Source organism: Phyllosticta citriasiana, assembly GCF_038021145.1.
Source record: "Phyllosticta citriasiana strain CBS 120426 chromosome Unknown IWZ02scaffold_15, whole genome shotgun sequence".
Classification (NCBI taxonomy): domain Eukaryota; kingdom Fungi; phylum Ascomycota; class Dothideomycetes; order Botryosphaeriales; family Phyllostictaceae; genus Phyllosticta; species Phyllosticta citriasiana.
This window is the reverse complement of record NW_027117292.1, coordinates 353,478-372,064: the sequence shown is the minus strand read 5'-3', so window position 1 is coordinate 372,064 and position 18,587 is coordinate 353,478. Positions and strand designations below refer to the sequence as shown.

Here is an 18,587-nt window from a genome sequence, read left to right as displayed (position 1 = left end):
GTCGTGACGTGATTGGGCAGAGCGCGGGGTACAGGTGGGAAGGCGCGGGCGGGCAGGGGTCCAATCGGCTAAACCTCGGGGAATCAAGGGATGGTCTCCCAGAGCACATGACGAAGCTGCCCAAGTTCACCTTCGACGCAACACAGCTTACGGCGCAACAACAACCCTCGTCCCCACCACCCCTATAAAAGATCTCGACCTCATACTCCTGATTCGCGCCGACATCCACCCTCGGATGGCAGATACTCTCCTCTCCCCGCGACACTGAACGGCCCCGAGGCCACTGTCAACATGGCGCAAGCTTCGCCCGAGACCGTGGACCGGTTGTTCAATGAACTGAAGTCGAGGTATTGCACCAGACACCCTGAGCCTGGCGGTAGAGGCTAACACTACCAGGAACGGCGATGTGAGAGAGAATGCGGCCAAGAATCTGCGCCAGAGCCTGGAGGCCGCCCATCGAGGCAAGTAGCTTCCAAAACAATGTCCAAACCCTCCAAGCTTACCTCTGGTCCCAGAACTGCCCCCCGGGCAATTCGCAAATTATTACGACAGAGTATGCAATCGGATAAATGGTCTTGTAGTGCAAGGAAGCGAAACAAATGAACGACTCGGCGGTATCCAAGCCCTCGACCAACTTATCGACTTCAAAGGCGATGACGCCGGCCAAAAGACAACGCGATTTGCGAGCTACTTGCGCGCCATATCACAGGGCAACGACAATGCCGCCATCGACGCTGCGTCACACGCGCTGGGAAGACTGGCAAAACCTGGAGGAACGCTCACTGCGGAGCTTGTGGAAGCGGAGGTCAAGAGCGCACTGGAATGGCTGCAGATGGATCGCCAGGAGAATCGCCGCTTCGCCGCCGTGTCGAACCTGCGGGAACTGGCCAAAAATTCGCCAACTTTGATGTACCAATGGGTTGCTCAAATCTTCGAGGTCATTTGGTACGCTCTGCGAGATCCGAAGGTCCGCATTCGACAGGCCGCTGCAGAAGCCATCAGTTCCTGTTTGGAGATCATCTCTGCGCGCGATCAGCAGATGCGATCACACTTTTTCAACAAGGTATACGAGCAAGTTCTCCACGGCTTTTCGGTGAATACAGTCGAGTCCATTCACGGTTCCATCCTCGCCATGAAGGAGTTGCTGAGAAGAGGTGCCATGTTCATGCATGGCACGAGGTACATCGAGGCCTGCAATAATGTTTTGCGCTACAAGGACCACAGAGACCTACTCATCCGGCAGGAAGTAATCATCACCATCCCGCTGCTTGCCGCATACTCTCCAAACGACTTCTCCCAACATTACCTGCATACCTGCATGCTCCATCTCCAAGGTCTCTTGCGCGAAGAGAACAAGGACCGCAGCGCAGCATTCATTGTCGTCGGCAAAATCGCCGGCGCTGTTGGCAGCCACTTTGGCAAGTACATTGACGGCACGCTAAATGTGATTAAGAATACTCTCATTCGCAAGACGCGATACAGGGCGCAGGAAGAGCCCGCAATTTTTGAGTGTCTCAGCATGCTGGCGATCGCAGTTGAACAGGCGCTCAGCAAGCACGTGGATTCTCTCCTTGATCCCATGTTCTCATGTGGACTCAGCGACCCTCTCACGCAGTGCCTCGTGGACATGGCGCATTATGTGCCGTCAAGTCGGGCTGCCATCCAAGAGCGTCTTCTTGACCTTCTTAGCCAGGTCCTCTGTGGAAGACCATTCGTGCCTATGGGCAGCCCGCAGCATCACAACGCTCCACCTCCCCAGATCTGGAATCGCGACCACAAGACCGCTGAGGTCATTCGACAAAAGGAAGGAGAAATTGCCCTGGCCCTCAAGACGCTCGGCGACTTCAACTTTTCCGGACACGTGCTGAACGAGTTCGTCCGCGATGTTGCAATCAGATACGTCGAGGCTGACAACCGGGAAATTCGCAAGGCTGCCGCCCTCACTGCCTGTCAGCTCTTCATTGCCGATCCCATCGTGACCCAACAAAGTCAGCATGCTATTCAGGTAGTCGGAGACGTCATTGAGAAGCTCTTGACTTGTGGTGTGGCAGATGTCGACCCTGATATTCGTCACACCGTCCTCAGAGCTCTCGACTATCGCTTCGATCGTCATCTTGGCAAGGCTGAAAATGTCCGAAGCCTCTTCTTGGCCCTCAATGACGAAGTATTCGAGATACGGGAGGCCGCCATGAACATTATCGGGCGTTTGACCTCGGTCAACCCAGCATACGTCTTCCCCTCGCTGCGCAAAGTGCTCGTCCAGCTTTTGACGGAAATCGAGTACTCAAACAGTGCACGCGACAAACAAGAGAGTGCAAGGCTAATCAGTACCCTTGTTGGTGCTTCGTCAAAGTTGATCAAGCCGTACGTGGATCCCATGATCACAGTCCTGTTGCCAAAAGCAAGGGACCACAATCCAGAGGTTGCTTCTACGACCTTGAAAGCGATTGGTGATCTTGCCGGAGTTGGTGGTGATGATATGAAGCAATATGTCCCTGAACTCATGGAGATAATCATTGAAAATCTCCAGGACCTCAGCTCCGAGTCCAAGCGGATGGCTGCCTTGATCACGCTAAGCCAATTGGCTGCCAACGCTGGTTACGTGATAGAACCATACAAGGAACACACGGAGCTTCTCACGATCCTCATCAACATTGTCCGCACGGAGCCGGCAAATACCCTTAGGAAAGAGACCGTCAAGCTCATGGGTGTTCTTGGTGCTTTGGATCCCGACGAGTACCAGAACATTGTTGAAAAGTCCCCTGAGTACAACCTCATGGCAGAGGCACAAGCGGTGACTGACGTTTCTTTGATCATGAGCGGCATCACTCCCTCCAACGAGGAATTCTACCCCACGGTCGTGATCAACACGCTCATGGGACTTCTCAAAGACACCTCGTTACAGCAATATCACTCGGCTGTGGTCGACGCGGTGATGAATATTTACGCTACCATGGGACTGAAGTGTGTGCCTTTTCTTCCACAGGTGGTCCCTGGCTTTCTGGGCGTCATAAGAGGAGCGCCAGCGGGCCGTGTCGAAGGTTACTTTAACCAGTTGAGTCAACTCGTCAGAATCGTGCGGCAACACATCCGACCCTTCTTGACCTCGATTTTGGACACGGTTCAGGAGTTTTGGAATGGGGGTATTCAACTCCAAGCCACGATTCTGTCGCTCATCGAGGCCATCGCTCGAGCTCTGGAAGGAGAGTTCAAGATCTATCTTGCAAACGTCCTCCCCCTGATGCTGGGAGTGCTTGATCAAGACAGTTCCGTAAAGCGACTTCCTTCGGAACGTGTCCTCCATGCCTTTTTGGTATTTGGTTCCAGTGCCGAAGAGTACATGCACCTCATCATCCCGGTCATTGTGCGCATGTTCGACAAGCCGGGCCAACCACACCTCTTGCGAAAGTCGGCAATCGAGACGATTGGACGCCTCTCTCGTCAGGTGAATATTTCGGAGTTCGCTGCCATGATCATCCATCCGATTTCTCGCGTCTTGGGGGGTAGCGACAATGCTCTCAAGCAGACAGCTCTCGACACTTTATCCGCTCTCATTTTCCAGCTTGGCCCAGACTACATCCATTTCATCCCTACAATCCACAAGATCCTCGTCCAACACAAGGTGCCGCATTCGAATTATGCCCTCATCGTGTCAAAGCTCCAAAGAGGCGAGCCCCTCCCCCAAGACCTCAGCCCAGATGAACGTTATGGCGACGATGATGAGGACCTCAACTCGACGGAAATCTCCACCAAAAAGCTGGCAGTCAATCAACAACATTTGAAAAATGCCTGGGATGCTACCCAAAAGACAACACGCGAGGATTGGATAGAATGGATGAGACGCTTCAGCGTCGAGCTCTTGAGGGAGTCGCCACAGCAAGCGCTTCGTGCGTGCACGCCACTCGCCAGCGTCTACAACCCAATCGCCAAAAGTCTCTTCAATTCGGCCTTTGTTAGCTGCTGGACCGAGCTTTACGACCAATACCAGGAGGAACTCGTGAGATCGATTGAAATTGCGTTGGCATCTCCCAACATTCCACCTGAAATCCTCCAAATCCTTCTCAATCTGGCAGAGTTCATGGAGCACGATGACAAGGCACTTCCAATCGACGTTCGCTCATTGGGCATGTACGCCGCGAGATGCCATGCATACGCCAAAGCACTGCACTACAAGGAGCTCGAATTCAATGCGGAGCAGAATGCTAGGGCCGTTGAGGCCTTGATTAGCATCAACAACCAGCTTCAGCAGACTGACGCCGCCTTTGGTATCCTCCGCAAAGCGCAAAACTACCAGGACGTGGAACTTAAAGAGACATGGTTTGAAAAGCTGGAGAAGTGGGAAGAAGCGCTCAAATCTTACCAGCGGCGTGAAAAGGACGAGCCCGATTCGTTTGAGATTACCATGGGCAAGATGAAGTGCCTTCACGCACTTGGCGAGTGGGAAGTCCTGTCCACTTTGGCTCAAGACAAGTGGATCCATGCGCCTCAAGAGTACCGTAGGACGATTGCTCCTCTGGCAGCAGCTGCTGCCTGGGCGCTTGGTCAATGGGAATTGATGGACCAATACTTGTCGGTCATGAAGTCGTCCTCTCCCGACTGGTCCTTCTTCGGTGCCATTTTGGCCATCCACCGCAACCAGTTTGAGGAGGCGCAGAGGCACATTTCCAAAGCCCGCGATGGCTTGGACACGCAGCTGAGTGCCGTCTTTGGGGAGTCATACCAGCGGGCTTACTTGCCTCTTGTTCGTGTTCAGATGCTTGCGGAGCTTGAGGAAATCATCACCTACAAGCAAAACAACAGCCACCCTGAGAAGCAGGCAAGCATGCGGGCCACTTGGGACAAGCGTCTGCGCGGCTGTCAGCCCAACCCCGAAGTCTGGCAGAGAATGCTGAAGGTGCGCGCATTGGTCATTTCTCCGAGAGAAAACATGCACATGTGGATCAAATTCACGAACCTCTGTCGCAAAAATCAGAGAGTTGGGGTGGCTGAAAAATCCTTGCGATCCCTCTTGGGCGGCACCCACGAAGACATTTTCACCTACGTCCGGGATCACGCGCATGAGATTCCGCATCCCATCTCCTACGCCGTGTTCAAGTTCATGTGGTCTTCTGAGCGCAACGAGGAGGCCCTCGACCTGTTGAAGGACTTTACTGCACGGGTTGCCGACGACTTGCAAATAAAGTCCAGGGACAACATGGGTCCCAATGGCACCTTGACGAATGGCGTCAATGGCGTGCACGCTGTGAATGGTGTGCATGGTCTCAACGGTTTGGTCAATGGCCTCAGCCTCAACTCAAACCACGGCCATGGCTCGCAACAGTACGACTTGGCCGAAACGCAAAAGCTGCTCGCCAAATGCTACCTCAAGCAAGGAGAGTGGCAGACCCACCTTCATCACGGCGACTGGACCCATGAGCAGGTTCACGAAATTCTCTCTTCCTACGCAGCTGCGACAAGATACAACCAGAACTGGTACAAGGCATGGCACGCCTGGGCTCTTGCCAACTTTGAGGTGGTCAACGCCATGACGCCTCAGACCGAAAGATCCACTCCTGAGCTTCCTCCCAGCGCTGTTCACGAGCACATTGTTCCGGCCATTCACGGATTCTTCAAGTCCATTTCGCTGTCTTCAACCAGCTCTTTGCAAGACACGCTGCGTTTGCTCACCTTGTGGTTTGCTCATGGTGGGCACCCTGAAGTCAATTCGGCCGTCACTGAAGGCGTCGGCACTGTCAGCATTGACACCTGGCTTGAGGTTATTCCACAGCTGCTTGCGCGCATCAACCAGCCAAATGTCAGAGTGCGGCAATCCATTCACAACTTGTTGTCCGAAGTTGGACGAGCTCATCCACAGGCGCTGGTGTTCCCTCTGACAGTCTCGATGAAGTCCGACGTATCTAGGAGATCACGGTCAGCTACGGCTCTCATGGACGCTATGCGCCAGCACTCTCCCAAGCTTGTGGACCAGGCCGATCTCGTTAGTCACGAACTCATCCGCATTGCAGTGCTTTGGCATGAGCAATGGCACGAGGGGCTTGAGGAGGCATCGAGGCTGTACTTTGGCGACCGCAATATCGAAGGCATGTTTGCCACTCTTGCGCCGCTTCATGCTATGCTCGACAGAGGTCCGGAAACTTTGCGTGAGATTTCCTTCATCCAGTCATTCGGACGTGAGCTTCAAGAGGCACGTGACTGGTGTCAGACTTTCCGCAACTCTGGCGAAGAAGGCGACTTGAACCAGGCTTGGGACCTTTACTACCAAGTCTTCCGCAAGATTGCTCGACAGCTGCCATCGCTCATGACGCTTGAGCTGCAATACGTCTCGCCGAAGCTGAAGGACGTTCATGACCTCGACCTTGCGGTACCAGGCACTTACCAGAGCGGCAAGCCTGTCATTCGCATCCAGTCTTTCGATCCCGTGTCGACCGTCATCCAGTCCAAGCAGCGCCCGAGGAAGCTCGTGATCAAGGGAAGCGACGGTATTAACTACATGTACGCTCTCAAAGGACACGAAGATATCCGTCAAGATGAGCGCGTCATGCAGCTGTTTGGGCTCGTCAACACACTCCTTGAACATGATGCCGAGTGTCGCAAGCGCCACCTCAACATTCAACGCTACCCTGCCATTCCGTTGTCGACGCAGTCTGGTCTGCTCGGATGGGTTCCTAACAGCGACACCCTCCATGTGCTAATTAGGGAATACCGCGAGAGTCGTAAGATTTTGCTCAACATTGAGCATCGAATCATGCTGCAAATGGCTCCTGACTACGACTGCTTGACGCTCATGCAAAAGGTCGAAGTCTTTGGATACGCGCTGGACAACACGACCGGCCAAGACCTGTACAGAGTGCTCTGGCTTAAGAGCAAGAGCTCGGAGGCCTGGCTCGATCGTCGAACCAACTACACGCGTTCGCTTGCTGTCATGTCCATGGTTGGATACATCCTGGGCTTGGGTGATCGCCACCCGTCCAACCTGATGCTTGATAAGGTCACTGGCAAGATTATCCACATTGACTTTGGCGACTGCTTCGAAGTCGCCATGCACCGAGAGAAATACCCCGAGCGCGTGCCATTCCGTCTCACCCGCATGCTCACGTACGCGATGGAAGTGAGCAACATTGAAGGTAGCTACCGCACCACATGCGAGCACGTCATGCGCGTGTTGCGTTCCAACAAGGAGTCCGTCATGGCGGTCCTTGAAGCTGTAAGTCACTCTATCATCTACTCGACCGTCCAAAGGCTAACCTCAACTAGTTCATTCATGACCCTCTCCTCAACTGGCGCCTAGGCAATCGCGAGTCGCCGCCTGAACCTTCGTTCCAATCGCAACGCCGCGCCAGCATCATCGGCGCCGAGATCGCTCCTGGCGAGCGTCCTGAATCGTCTTTCAGGCCTCGTCACCGCTCGAGCATCGTTCCGCCCGGCGATCCGGAGGCCAGGGAAGAGCAAAATGCGCGCGCGTTGCAGGTCCTGAGCCGCGTCAAGCAAAAGCTCACAGGCAGAGACTTCCGGCCTTCCGAGGAGCTCAGAGTCAACGACCAAGTCGATCGCCTCATTCGCGAGGCGACGAACCTGGAGAACCTTTGCCAGCACTACATTGGATGGTGCAGTTTCTGGTAGAGCCCAATCAAAAAAGACAGTTGTGTACGATTTGCGAAGCGCGCAGGCCAGGGGGGGAGGGGGGGAAGTTGGCGATGCTTCATCAGTGCTTTGGGTCGTCGACTTCGATTCTTGCTCTTTGGTTTTCTTGGGTCAACTTTCTCCATTGGCCATTACGACCCTTTTCTCCTTTCGACATTAGCCAAGGGACTGGAGCACGGTGTGATTGGCGCAATGCCATGGCGGGGGTCTATCATCGGGAGCTCCCTTTTCTTTGATTTTGCTTGGGTCTTCATCTAGGCTGGGCATCACGACTGGCGTAATTAGTGGAATTTGCTCTATTACCCCCCCCCCCCCCCCAAAAAAAAAAAAATTTTACGGACCCCCCTTGCCTTTTCTTCTCTTTCCTCTCCTTTTTTCCTTGCTATCCCGTTCATCTCACCTGGCCTTAGATTGATTGCTTTCCATCCATCTCGTCCCAATTGCCAGTCAGTTTCTCTAATTCCCCACTGTCTTCCTGGTCCGTTCACGGTCGTCGTGTTTTGGGGCATTGACGCCCGCTCTGCTCTACGTAATTGAATGCAGCTCTTCATCACGACACTACCTCCTCCCCCTTTTTTGCTTTCACAATGTTGCGAGCCTCCTTACCCGAAAAAAATGATTTTAGCGACTCCTCATCCCACTTCTTCACCCCCTTTTGTCTTTGCTGAACGGCTGATTATGATGGCGCGGCGGGCGGATGGATGAGGCGGTGCATTCCGTGATTCATCTTCTTGGACTGATTGGGTGGTTGGCAGGACGGAGCTAGGTTGGGATGAAAAAAAAATGCATTTGTTTGATGCGACTTGAGTGTGCAGACGAGTGCTTGTGTGAGCGTGTTGTAGATTGCATGTTGGTATTGGTTCGTCTGTCCCTAGTTGATTCGAGGGTAGGTGAAGCATACATTAATGTGTACCGGGCAGGTGAGTGTTTCTCAGTGGTCCAACCACGAAAGGCAGATATTGCGACGCTTTCGCCGCCTCCTACGTTGCTATTCTAGTACAAAGAAGGATTTCTGTGCTTCCAACTTGAGCCATTCTGAGAAGTTAACAAATCCAAGGCCGATCCGACGAGATATCCCCCCCCCCCCCCCCCCCCCCCCTCTTTCTGCAGCGTTTCGACGGCCATGACGCAGAAAACGTCGATCATGTCTTCATCTTCATCCCATTTATGGAACTCGCGACGAAGGCAGTGCAAGATCTTTTCGCCGGCATTGCCCTCGCTGAATTGTGGTTCCAGTCCCAGAATCTCGTGCTTGGAAGCCAGTATGGACACGGGCTGAATTTGATTGCTCCTGCTGAGCACCTCATGCCGATGGCTTTCCAGATCAAATGAAATGATCCCAGCAATCTTACCTCCGATGTACACCCCACACCTGTTTCCGCCTGTGCAAGACTCAGTGCTGGGGCGACACCGGGGGCAATGGGCCTCCCAGCCGTTCGAGGCCGTGATGGGCAAGATTGCAGCTGAAGCGAAAACCCGGACGCGTCCCGGCTCCGCGGCAGGGCGTTTTCTGCTCGACCGGAATCCCTGCAGCGTAAGCTGGCACTCCGTTTTTCATCGAAGTCCTGGGAGGCACACTGGGCATGCAGCCAGAGCGGCAGGCCGGACCCGCAAGAGACACCATGTGTGTCCATCGCCCCGGATCTATGACATCCAAATGTTAGAGCCGGAAAGATGGGTCGTCAAGAAGACACTTGCCTGGTGGTCTTGGGAAAGACATTGAAGCGTTTCCATCGATGTCGATCCGATGGATGAAAATCCAGGATGACGCAGGGAAAGCGCTCGAACCCCAGTTGTCACCAAACTCACTCGTTGGGCGGATGGCTACCTGCCCTTTGACTGAGTTCCAGGACCACCAGCTTGGGAAAATGTGATTTCCTTGGGAGAACCTTCGATCGTTTCCATTGTCGACTGGAAGCCAGATGACTGCGGTGTGGAAACTATTCAGGGGAAGGCCGAGTCGGTGGTTCTCCTCGAATAGATGGCGACATATCCCGTGAAAAGCATTCAAAATGTCGTTGGGGTTGGTCAATGCACGTTTTTTATAGTTCGAGACGACCTCGGGGTACTAAGTGAGGCTGCCGTGAAACCAATGATGGCCTGGCCAAGCTTTCGTGGTTTTGCGCTTCAAAATGTCTCTCTCTCGCTCAAAGAAAACGCGGTGAGAAGTGAACATCATGAGTCGGCGAGAGAGAATGGCCTCTTGATATGCCCAGCCACGATTGGCCCATTTCGATTCCATAACGACAGCGTGATCCTTGAAATAAAACATGCCATTTGTAGTCCGAGGGAGACTTTTCGATACCCCACGTAGTCCGGACTCTGCATCCTTACCCTCTACTGCGCCAAGGACAACGGATGCGTGGTTGTTAATGCGACCCATGTTGTTGATTTGGATCTGCTTCTCACCGTCCACGTCATCATCGTCTTGTACGATACAGAGCCTGTCCGCCCACAGGTAACCTATACCAAGATAACGACATGCAGTCATGGAATCCCGAATTGTTGCTGGGACATTTAGCCCATCCAACGATTGATCGACGCTCGCTTCCTGGGCAGCGATAACCGAAGAAACACGAGCCTTGTGCAGATCTGAAAAATCCACAACATCTCTGGAACACCAGCGTCGAGACAGCAAAGGTGTAGACAGGCAAGGCGTTGAGCGTTCTTGTCGCGACTTGCGAGCAGAAAAGGCTACCAGGAGGTTACTGACCCCTCCCTGCCTATTTAGGCAGTCACTTGCAGCTGCCACTTTCGAACGTTCAGAGTCGAAGATTTCGTCTCTGACTGGCTCAGGGAACGCGTCGTCCACCGCGCGCGCCAGTGTCATCGGTCCACCGTGCACTTTCAGTGATGTACCTACCTGTACCCAACTGAGTCAGTGCAACGTGCATCCGCCCAACACAATCGAAAGCGGCGATCATTTGACGCCTACCCACTCCACCAGCATGCATCGTTCCCACACGCTCGACCTTGGAATCTTTATCAAAGCATAGGCGAAGCAAGCGAGCGAGCCGACAGCGGCGCAGGCGTAGGTGTGTTCGAATGTGAGTCTAGCGTTTGGCTACCTACCTAGACTGACAACAGACGAGGTGTGAGATGCCGGTCAACGAGACGCGAGAAGCTCAGAACCGAGTGAGAGATGTACGGGCGAAGAGAGTGGAAGAGTCCATTCCATTCCATTCATCAAACGCCTGGTAGCTTCGTTCGACACGAGCATGTCCCTCTTGGAAGAGAAAGCGCGAGTCAATTAAAGGAAAAGACGGGAAAAGAAAAGAAAGGGAAGAGAAAAACGCACTGTGACTACTTATCTTACAGCGTCACTCACCTCGTGTCCGTCCAAAATGTCTCTCCACACACAGTACGTGCAGCCCGCCCCGCACACGCATGACGCCAGGCACACAATGGGTCGATCTCGCTGACCACCATCCAAACAACCCACCTACACTGCACCCACAAGGTTCGCATCAGAAAACATCCATACACACAGCCCCAGGCCAGTACGACCTCAGCTCATCTCATTTCGCCTCGTCTTGGCAAGATCGGTCCAGCCTCGCTCGCCCATGACAGCCCAGCCCATGACAGCGCAGCGCAGCATAGCATTCATCCATCCGTCATCGAAAGCAAGATAGAAATGCAGGCAACGCCGCCGCCGCTGGAGGAGCCAAGGCTCTTGCCCCTCTGTCCCCCTTTCTTGGGCCGGCTTCAAGAGGGAGGGGCGGAGGGAAGGAATGATGGATGGATGAATGGAGAGAGAATTGAAGAAATCCCAAGACCCAAGAGCGTGGCGGCGCGGCTCATACACGCGTACGCAGACTCACGCTCTGAGTCACCGTCCACCCGATCACCTCTGCCGGGTTGCTTGATTCATTGCTCGCTGACTGACGGACTGTGTGAAATGGCTGGGCCATGGTATGGCATCACAGCGTCACTGAAACTTACCTGCATTCCCTCGTCCCGCGCCGTCATCGAAAGCCGACGTCGCTGTGCCTAGACGTGGTTGGAGACGAAGAAGAGACGGGACGGGACCGCTGGCCGGTAGTAGGTAGGTTGGTTGGTTGGTTTAGTTGGTCACCGGGACGCATGCGAAACGCCGCGACGGGCGAGCCGAAGCGGGCGGGATGGGAGAGAGGGGAAAAAAAAAAAAAAAAAGGAGACGAGACGAGACGACTCGAAGCGGAACCACGAAACGAGACGGCGAAACGAAACAGAGTAGTAGGACGGCTAGATGGGGCATCTGTGTCGCATGTGGTTGACGATCCAGACGTACAGGCAGGCAGGCAGGCTGCTGGCTGGACTGGGCCACGCGGCGTCCGCCATTTGTTGGCCGGTAACAATGGTGGTAGTCGTAAGGATGGTGGTGGTGGTGGCAACACTGCTTGCTTTTGCACAGTGTCCCTGACTCTGAACACTGGCGACGCCTGAACGCTGCCACCCGGACCGCCTAGAAGACTAACCAAGCGAAACAGCTAGAAGCAAACCCGGGAACGCGACAGGACAGGACGAGACGAGCCGTCTGCTGACAAGGGAGGCGATACCGATGACAACGACGAACGAAACAAACAAAACGGCAGAGGAGACGAGACAGAGAACCGGGATGAGCGAGGTTGGCCCGTCAGTGAGAGCCAAGTGCCGCGCACACCATTGGGTAGCGCGCGGCGGTACGGAAGGGGTTTCAGGATTGGGGGAGGGGGTTTGCAGTCTCAGCAGGTGTTGACGTGGTTAATTGCGCGCCCATCCATGTGTGCTTTTTTTCGTTTTGGGGAGGCCAAGCCTGATGTGATGGACAGGAGGCGAGCCGGCCGGGATGCATCGTCCTGTTCTAACCCGTCGTCTCCAGGCCCATGATTGGAAATGAGTTGCGATTCGGCCTTTCGAGAATGACCTCGACCGTCTCCAATTTCTCTTGACCGACCCGCCCTTTTTTCCCACGTGTGAAATTTGCTACTGTAGACACAAGTGCCGTGGTCTAGCTGCCCCTCGGCCCGCCCGCTGCGGCTTCTCCAAATCTCAAACGTTGGCTCTGTACTGTACCATCGGCAGTCATGAATTTGGTGGTTGGTTGCGGCGGCGCGCTTGTGACATCAACCCAAGAGCCTTGCGATCGTCAATTGTCATGGCTGGTATTCCGTCTCCCAAGACATATGACTCCTCCTCCACATCGGCCTATCTTCAGTGTTGATGCCGTGTCGCTGCAAAGGCCGGGCCATTGGCAGGGCGTCGCGACACACCAACAAGCCCGATGACTGACTGATGGCGTCGGCAATCGCGCAACCACAAAAGGTTGTTAGGCACGTCGCAACGGTTTGCCTCGGCGAGGCACAAATGCGCAGGGCTGGAGAGGCAGCCGCTTGAATGGCTGCGGCTTGTCTGCCTTAGGCGCTTGCAGCGGCGCTGAAACAAACCTTCCATGACAGGCGTCAATGACATCACAGCATGTCGCGGGAGCGCTGCGTCGCGAAAGAGCAGAAGGTCACGGGAAGCGCAGAAGGAAAAAAAAAAAAAAAAAAAAAAAATTGGCGCGGGACACGCGGATCGTGCGTATTTGCGATTCAGGCAGGCCGAGTGGGGCAGTGCGAGCGTACATCAGGCGGGGTGATGGTGGTGATCACAAACGACCTGAGACCGAGACTGGGTTGTAGTCGCTCTGTGTTTGCGGAAAAAGAAGCAATGGTGGCAGTGGTCGGTCGAGGTTGATTGAATTCCGGCCTCAAGCCCTGCAAATGGTTATTTTCCTTCTTTTTTTTTTTTTTTTTTTTTTTCGCGGGAGAGGGTGGTGGAGCTTTTTGGGCGCGCATCTGGGTCGACTTCGAGAGGCGTTCTAGAATGCGCATCAAGGGCGGCAATGCGCGGGGCCACGAAAACGGATCGACGAGAGCATGCTTAAACCATGTCGTATTGGGTGGCAGATGACGCACGTCTGCTGCTGTCTTCACTGAATTCGACAGTAGCGGCATGGCACCTCGTGTTTGATTCTGCAATCGATGTCTTTGAGCGGAGGTGTGCGGCTGAAGGCGGAGACATGGAGATTGCACAATCTTCTCTCAACGTGGCAGCTGCAGGTGGCACATAGGCTTCGGCGACATGACAACTGTGAGCCTGGTTGGCTGGGCAATTTGGCAGCAAAAGCTGGGTGTGAAGAGATTAAACACATCACATCACGGGTGGTTGGAGCTCTGGTCGACGTGGTGGGGACAGGAGGGTGGTACCAGTGTGATTGGACAGTCGCAAGCCACAGGTGGTTATTTTGAGCAGTCGATGGGGGGGCGGGGGCGGGCTGGTACCTACAGTACAGCTGGTCAGGTCAGGTCAGGCTGGGTACTGTACGACCTCTCGGACTTCAGCCCTACGGTGCAGTCGTCGAAGCTGAGATTGGCGAAAGACTAATCATTATTCAACAGACGGGAGTGTTTCTATTCTGCACTGTCTTATCTTGGTTGCTTGTCTCGGATGGCCGGCGCCAAAGGGTCTGCCTGCCTGCATATGCCGGGGCCTGTTAAGCCTGTTTGTCGTTTCGTAACGGCCACGGCCATGGCTACGATGTTTGCGAGAGACTAAGTTGTTTCAGATGACGGAGCCGCAAAGAACTGGAATGGAGAGGTTGTTGTGGTTCACCGTGGGTGGGTGGGTGGGTGAGGACAAGGGTTGCGGGATTGAGGCGTTTCAAGGACCGGGAAGCTCGTGGCCGGCGCATCCTTCAGCTTGGGACAGTGGGGCGGCCAGCATTATTTCCGGCACCGCATCCTGTCGTCCGGTCCCGTCTACAGTAGTCTGGTCGCTTTCGCTGCACAAACACTGACGGTAAGATACTTCTGCCACCGCGATACGACGTCGCTCTACACGATGCCACGAAAACCAAGTCCAACAGCGGCGTCTCTCTCTCTCTGTCCACCCTCTCCCTCCCTCTGCCCGCAAGCCGTTGCCCCCGCCTCTTCTACCTGAAACGCTTCCCGCGTCGACCGGTCCCGGTCATGGCTCCCGGACGCCTCAACGTCACTTTCGGCCTGAGCCAGCCCTGTCCACCTGGCAGTCCTCGTCTCTCGCGTCGTGTCGTGCTGCCCTGCGTCTGCTGCTCTCTTTGACATCAAGGGCCTGGCCCCCTCCCCTCCCCTCCCCCGAAGCTTGCTGAGAATTGCGGCCCACCCTCTGCGCGGGGAGGATCCCAGGACCCCAGCGCCGGCCCCTTCATTTGCGTGAGACTGCCACTTCGACAGGGCTCAGAGCTTCTCGAACCCCGTTGCTGCGGCCCTATCTGACCGCTGCCTTTTTGTATTGCGGCTCCCCTCCCCTCCTCTCCCATCTTCTTCCGCTTGATCCCACCAAGCTCCTTGTCACGAGCCGACCATACTTCACCCTTCTTACCCTGTTGGCTCTAGAGCCGTCCTATCCTTCAACTTCCTTCCCATCCTTCCGATTTCTCCTTCGACCCATTTGATCCCTCGTCCCACTCCTCCTGATGGCCACAAAGTCCCTGTCACGCTCCAAGTCTATGAACCTGAAGCGCTCCAAGCGCCCCGACCATAGAGCCACCGTTCCTGACCTATCTGCGCCACGTGTCGTCGACCCAGATGTGAAGCCCCGCGGTGACGCCCGGAACACCAACAACCCTCCTCGAGATCATCCACATCGTGCAGATAGTGGCACAGCCTCTGGCACGGAATCTGAATCGCAACGACCAAAGACGGTCAGTGCCAAATCCGACCATCAAGCTGCTCCTCAGGATCACCGGTTGTGCATTGTGCTCAACGCCGACGCTGAGCCAGTCCAAGATCCCACGCCTACTCCCGCTGCCGTTGTCAAGGACTCCACCGACATTTTGCGCCTGGAAACCACCACGCCCATCGGAATGGCGCTAGGCAGCCCATCCCACATTACACCGGGCATGTGGAAGCAGTTTAACCCTCCAACGCCCTCACAGACTGAATTCACTGCTGAGCAAACTTTTACACCTGCCGCGCGTCTCATGACGAGCGATGGTGGCAAGAAGAAGAATCTTTGGAAGAGCCTGTTTGGTGCGAAGCAGGCCCCGAAGACTCCACAACCATTCTATCAGCTTCAGCCTGCTACCCCGCAAAGAGCGACGAAGCCACCGTCGCCACCGTCGAGTTTGGAAAAGAGTGGGGACCAGGAGATTGTCGTTCCCGTGGATCCTTCGTTGACGAACCACCAACACAAGATGACAGAAGGTCGGAAACTAAGCAAGGCACACAGGACAGAAAAACATGGCAAGAGCAGGTCCAGGAGCAAGAGCAATGCAGATGGGAAAACACTGGACGCTCTTAATTCTAAGGCACCGCCACCTACCATTCAGGAAAACGACTTGACTCCAGCCCAGAAGGCTGCGACAAGCCCTTTGCTCAACGTCGATATTCCGAGCGTGGAGATGGAGCGGTATAGCATTATGTTTGGCAATGTTCTCAAAAAGGACCGTTCCTCAAACCTCCTCCAGCGACGTCAGGGTAACAAAGATGCCCTGAAGCCGCTCAATTCGGAATCGCTCAGAGTAAGCAGATTCACTAGCATGCGTCGTTCTGTTTCGCTGCGTTTTCGCAAGCGGGGCAAGCTCACTAACCCGGGCCGTCAGTGCGCCGCCGACCAGAGCATCTGCCAGCAAGAGAAGCTGGATCGTCGTGAAGACACACTACGACCTGCGGAACCCAAGCGACGGGCAACTTCTCCAGGCTCCCCATCATTCGCACCTCCTTCCTCTGGCCTCTCCTTGTTTCCCCGGAAATCCATGCAGGATTCGCGGGCCAATTCGCCAGCCCCAACTCCCAAGACATCGGCCTCGCCACTCAGGAAAACACCGCAAAGAGCATTTACTGACCCGCCGACAACGATCAAGTTTTCGACTTCTCCCAAATTGGTGCGCGATAGCAACGGACGGAAAGGTAGCGATATTGGAAAGGCGCAGGCCAAGCCGTCGAAGAAAAATAAAGTCACGCCCGCTCAGGCCCTGCAGGCTGAGCAGCCTCAAGTTCCCAAAGAGTTTGTACATGAGCTGTCGCCTGACACCTCTGCACGCGGCAGTCTTGACAGTGCGCAGTCCTTTGAGACGGCCATTGCCGCTCAACAGGGACATCAAACAGACTCTGGTCATGATGATCGCCATCCCCTGAGTAGTCATGCCGCTGGTGTTGGATGGGACATGGCGAATCCTTTGCTCAGAGTGAGGAGTGCGGCGCACTCTGGTTCTGGGACGACATCCATGTCAGACTCGACGCTCTCGCTGCAGAGCCAGAGTCCGCTGAGTAGCTTGTCGGGCCAAAGTATTGTGGCAGCGCAAGAGAAGGTGGCGCGCGTGAACGAAGCGAGAGCGCTGGAACGCGAGCGCATTCGACGAATGGAAAAGGAGTATGCGCAGCCCAAGATCAAACCCAAGAGGAGTCACAGCGACGCGCAAGCCCACATTGGTACGATTGACATGACGAATGGCAAGCCCAAGTGGCCTTTGGACGTGGATACTATCGAAAGGAGCGCCATCAAGCGTCAGCCCACCCTCAAGGAGCGTGCTGAAGAAGTCCAAAATGCCACTCGGGTCGCCATTGCGCGACAAGTGTCCATCAGTCGGCAACGTGCGCAAGCTGAGACGATTCGCGCGAGTCGGGCGGAGCGTGCTGCTGAAAGAGCTGCCGAAAGGGAACGGGCACGTGCAGGTGAGGGAGCTGAGCAACAAGAGCAAGAGTCTGCGCCGGCGAGGGTGACGGGAAAAATTCCAGCAGCACCGACTCCCATAGCTGACGACATGGCGGTTAGCACTAGCAACAGCCGCAGCGACTTTCCAAAAAGTCCCATCCGCCGCAGCAAGACGACTAGTACAGTGCGCCCACGGCTCGAGACGACGGTCCGTCCGGGCACGGATAGGTCGCACACGGGAACCGCCATTGCGACGACGCCGACGACGACGCCATCGTTGCAAAGGGGTGCTTCGCTCTTGGTTGTTCAGCGAAGTCCCACAGGTGAACGGCTCGTCGAGCGTCGCAACCTTACTCCGGTTTTGGTCGACATTCCCAACCGCAAAAGCGCGTATGGCCAGGTCGTTGATGCCTTAGACGGCTGATCTTTTCTTTTCACGCAAATTTGTTACAGCACACACACACACACATGTTTGTATTTCGTTTGTTGTATTCCTTGTCCGTGTTTCCTTTGTTGTACTCATGAACTACTCTTGAGCGTTTGTATCATCATCCATCGGCTGGCTGGCGGTTGTTTGCGCAATCATCATCCTTTCTCGTCCATGTTTGTCTGGTTTGCCTGCGGCGGTGCCAAAAAGCCGCCGTGGCGCCCTACGATATGTATCTTATCTCATTAATCTTCTTCTTTTCTCCTTGTTTCCTTTGTTTGCACGGGTTCATTGGAGATTGATACCCAGGCGGAGGTACGGTTTGGATTGGAATTGAGTTTTGGATTGGATTGTTGGTATTTCTTCACCTTTTGTTCTGGGGCTCAAGCAAGCGCACCGCACCTTCTTGCACTCTTATCTGTTCTTGTTTCTCGTTTAATACGACTCTACATACTCTTTTCTCCAATTTGCACCCTCTTGTGTCCGCTGTGAATTGACTTAGCATCTTGCTCTACGAAAACAATTTGCAAACCCAACCTAACCCAACCAACCCTGTTGTGTGGGCGGATGATGAGAGCGGTGGTCATCATCCGCGCAATTAGCTGACGAGGCGTCGAAACACAGTGACGTCGATCCGAAAGGTCTCGACTCACAACGACAGGTTCACCACCACCTCAGTCCAGAGAAAGAACCCCACACACACACACACATACACACACACACACGCACGCGCGCTCGACAGCTGCAAACCTGCAAATCTTTTCGACCACGTAAAACATGGAAGACAGCTACAAAGGTAGATACCAGACCGACCGACCAGCCAGTCCAGCAAACAACCAACCGAGCATCCACAGGCTAAAACCTCATCGCTGCAGCACATGTA

General features: G+C 54.7%; 4 protein-coding genes across 4 annotated transcripts; 2 read left to right on the top strand and 2 right to left on the bottom strand.

The window, feature by feature from the left end:
- The first annotated feature begins 139 nt into the window (after positions 1-139).
- On the top strand, positions 140-7,947 carry IWZ02DRAFT_87797 (armadillo-type protein). The gene is made up of 4 exons (XM_066771357.1): positions 140-347; positions 397-461; positions 516-7,204; positions 7,255-7,947. The coding sequence occupies exons 1-4, from the start codon at positions 292-294 to the stop codon at positions 7,618-7,620; spliced, it is 7,176 nt and encodes a 2,391-aa protein (XP_066618991.1). The 5' UTR covers positions 140-291; the 3' UTR covers positions 7,621-7,947.
- A 788-nt stretch (positions 7,948-8,735) lies between these two features.
- On the bottom strand, positions 8,736-9,492 carry IWZ02DRAFT_87795 (uncharacterized protein). Its single transcript, XM_066771356.1, has one exon. It carries the CDS (start codon positions 9,273-9,275, stop codon positions 8,784-8,786), a length of 492 nt encoding a protein of 163 aa, XP_066618990.1. The 5' UTR covers positions 9,276-9,492; the 3' UTR covers positions 8,736-8,783.
- Positions 9,493-9,519: 27 nt separating this feature from the next.
- On the bottom strand, positions 9,520-10,809 carry IWZ02DRAFT_87776 (heterokaryon incompatibility protein-domain-containing protein). Its single transcript, XM_066771355.1, has 2 exons — positions 10,577-10,809; positions 9,520-10,504 (listed from the first exon to the last, which is right to left on the bottom strand). Exons 1-2 carry the CDS (start codon positions 10,589-10,591, stop codon positions 9,710-9,712), a joined length of 810 nt encoding a protein of 269 aa, XP_066618989.1. The 5' UTR covers positions 10,592-10,809; the 3' UTR covers positions 9,520-9,709.
- A 4,288-nt stretch (positions 10,810-15,097) lies between these two features.
- On the top strand, positions 15,098-17,701 carry IWZ02DRAFT_436483 (uncharacterized protein; the record flags this gene model as incomplete). The annotated part of the gene is made up of 1 exon (XM_066766531.1): positions 15,098-17,701. One exon carries the CDS (start codon positions 15,098-15,100, stop codon positions 17,699-17,701), a length of 2,604 nt encoding a protein of 867 aa, XP_066618988.1.
- Positions 17,702-18,587: the final 886 nt, after the last annotated feature.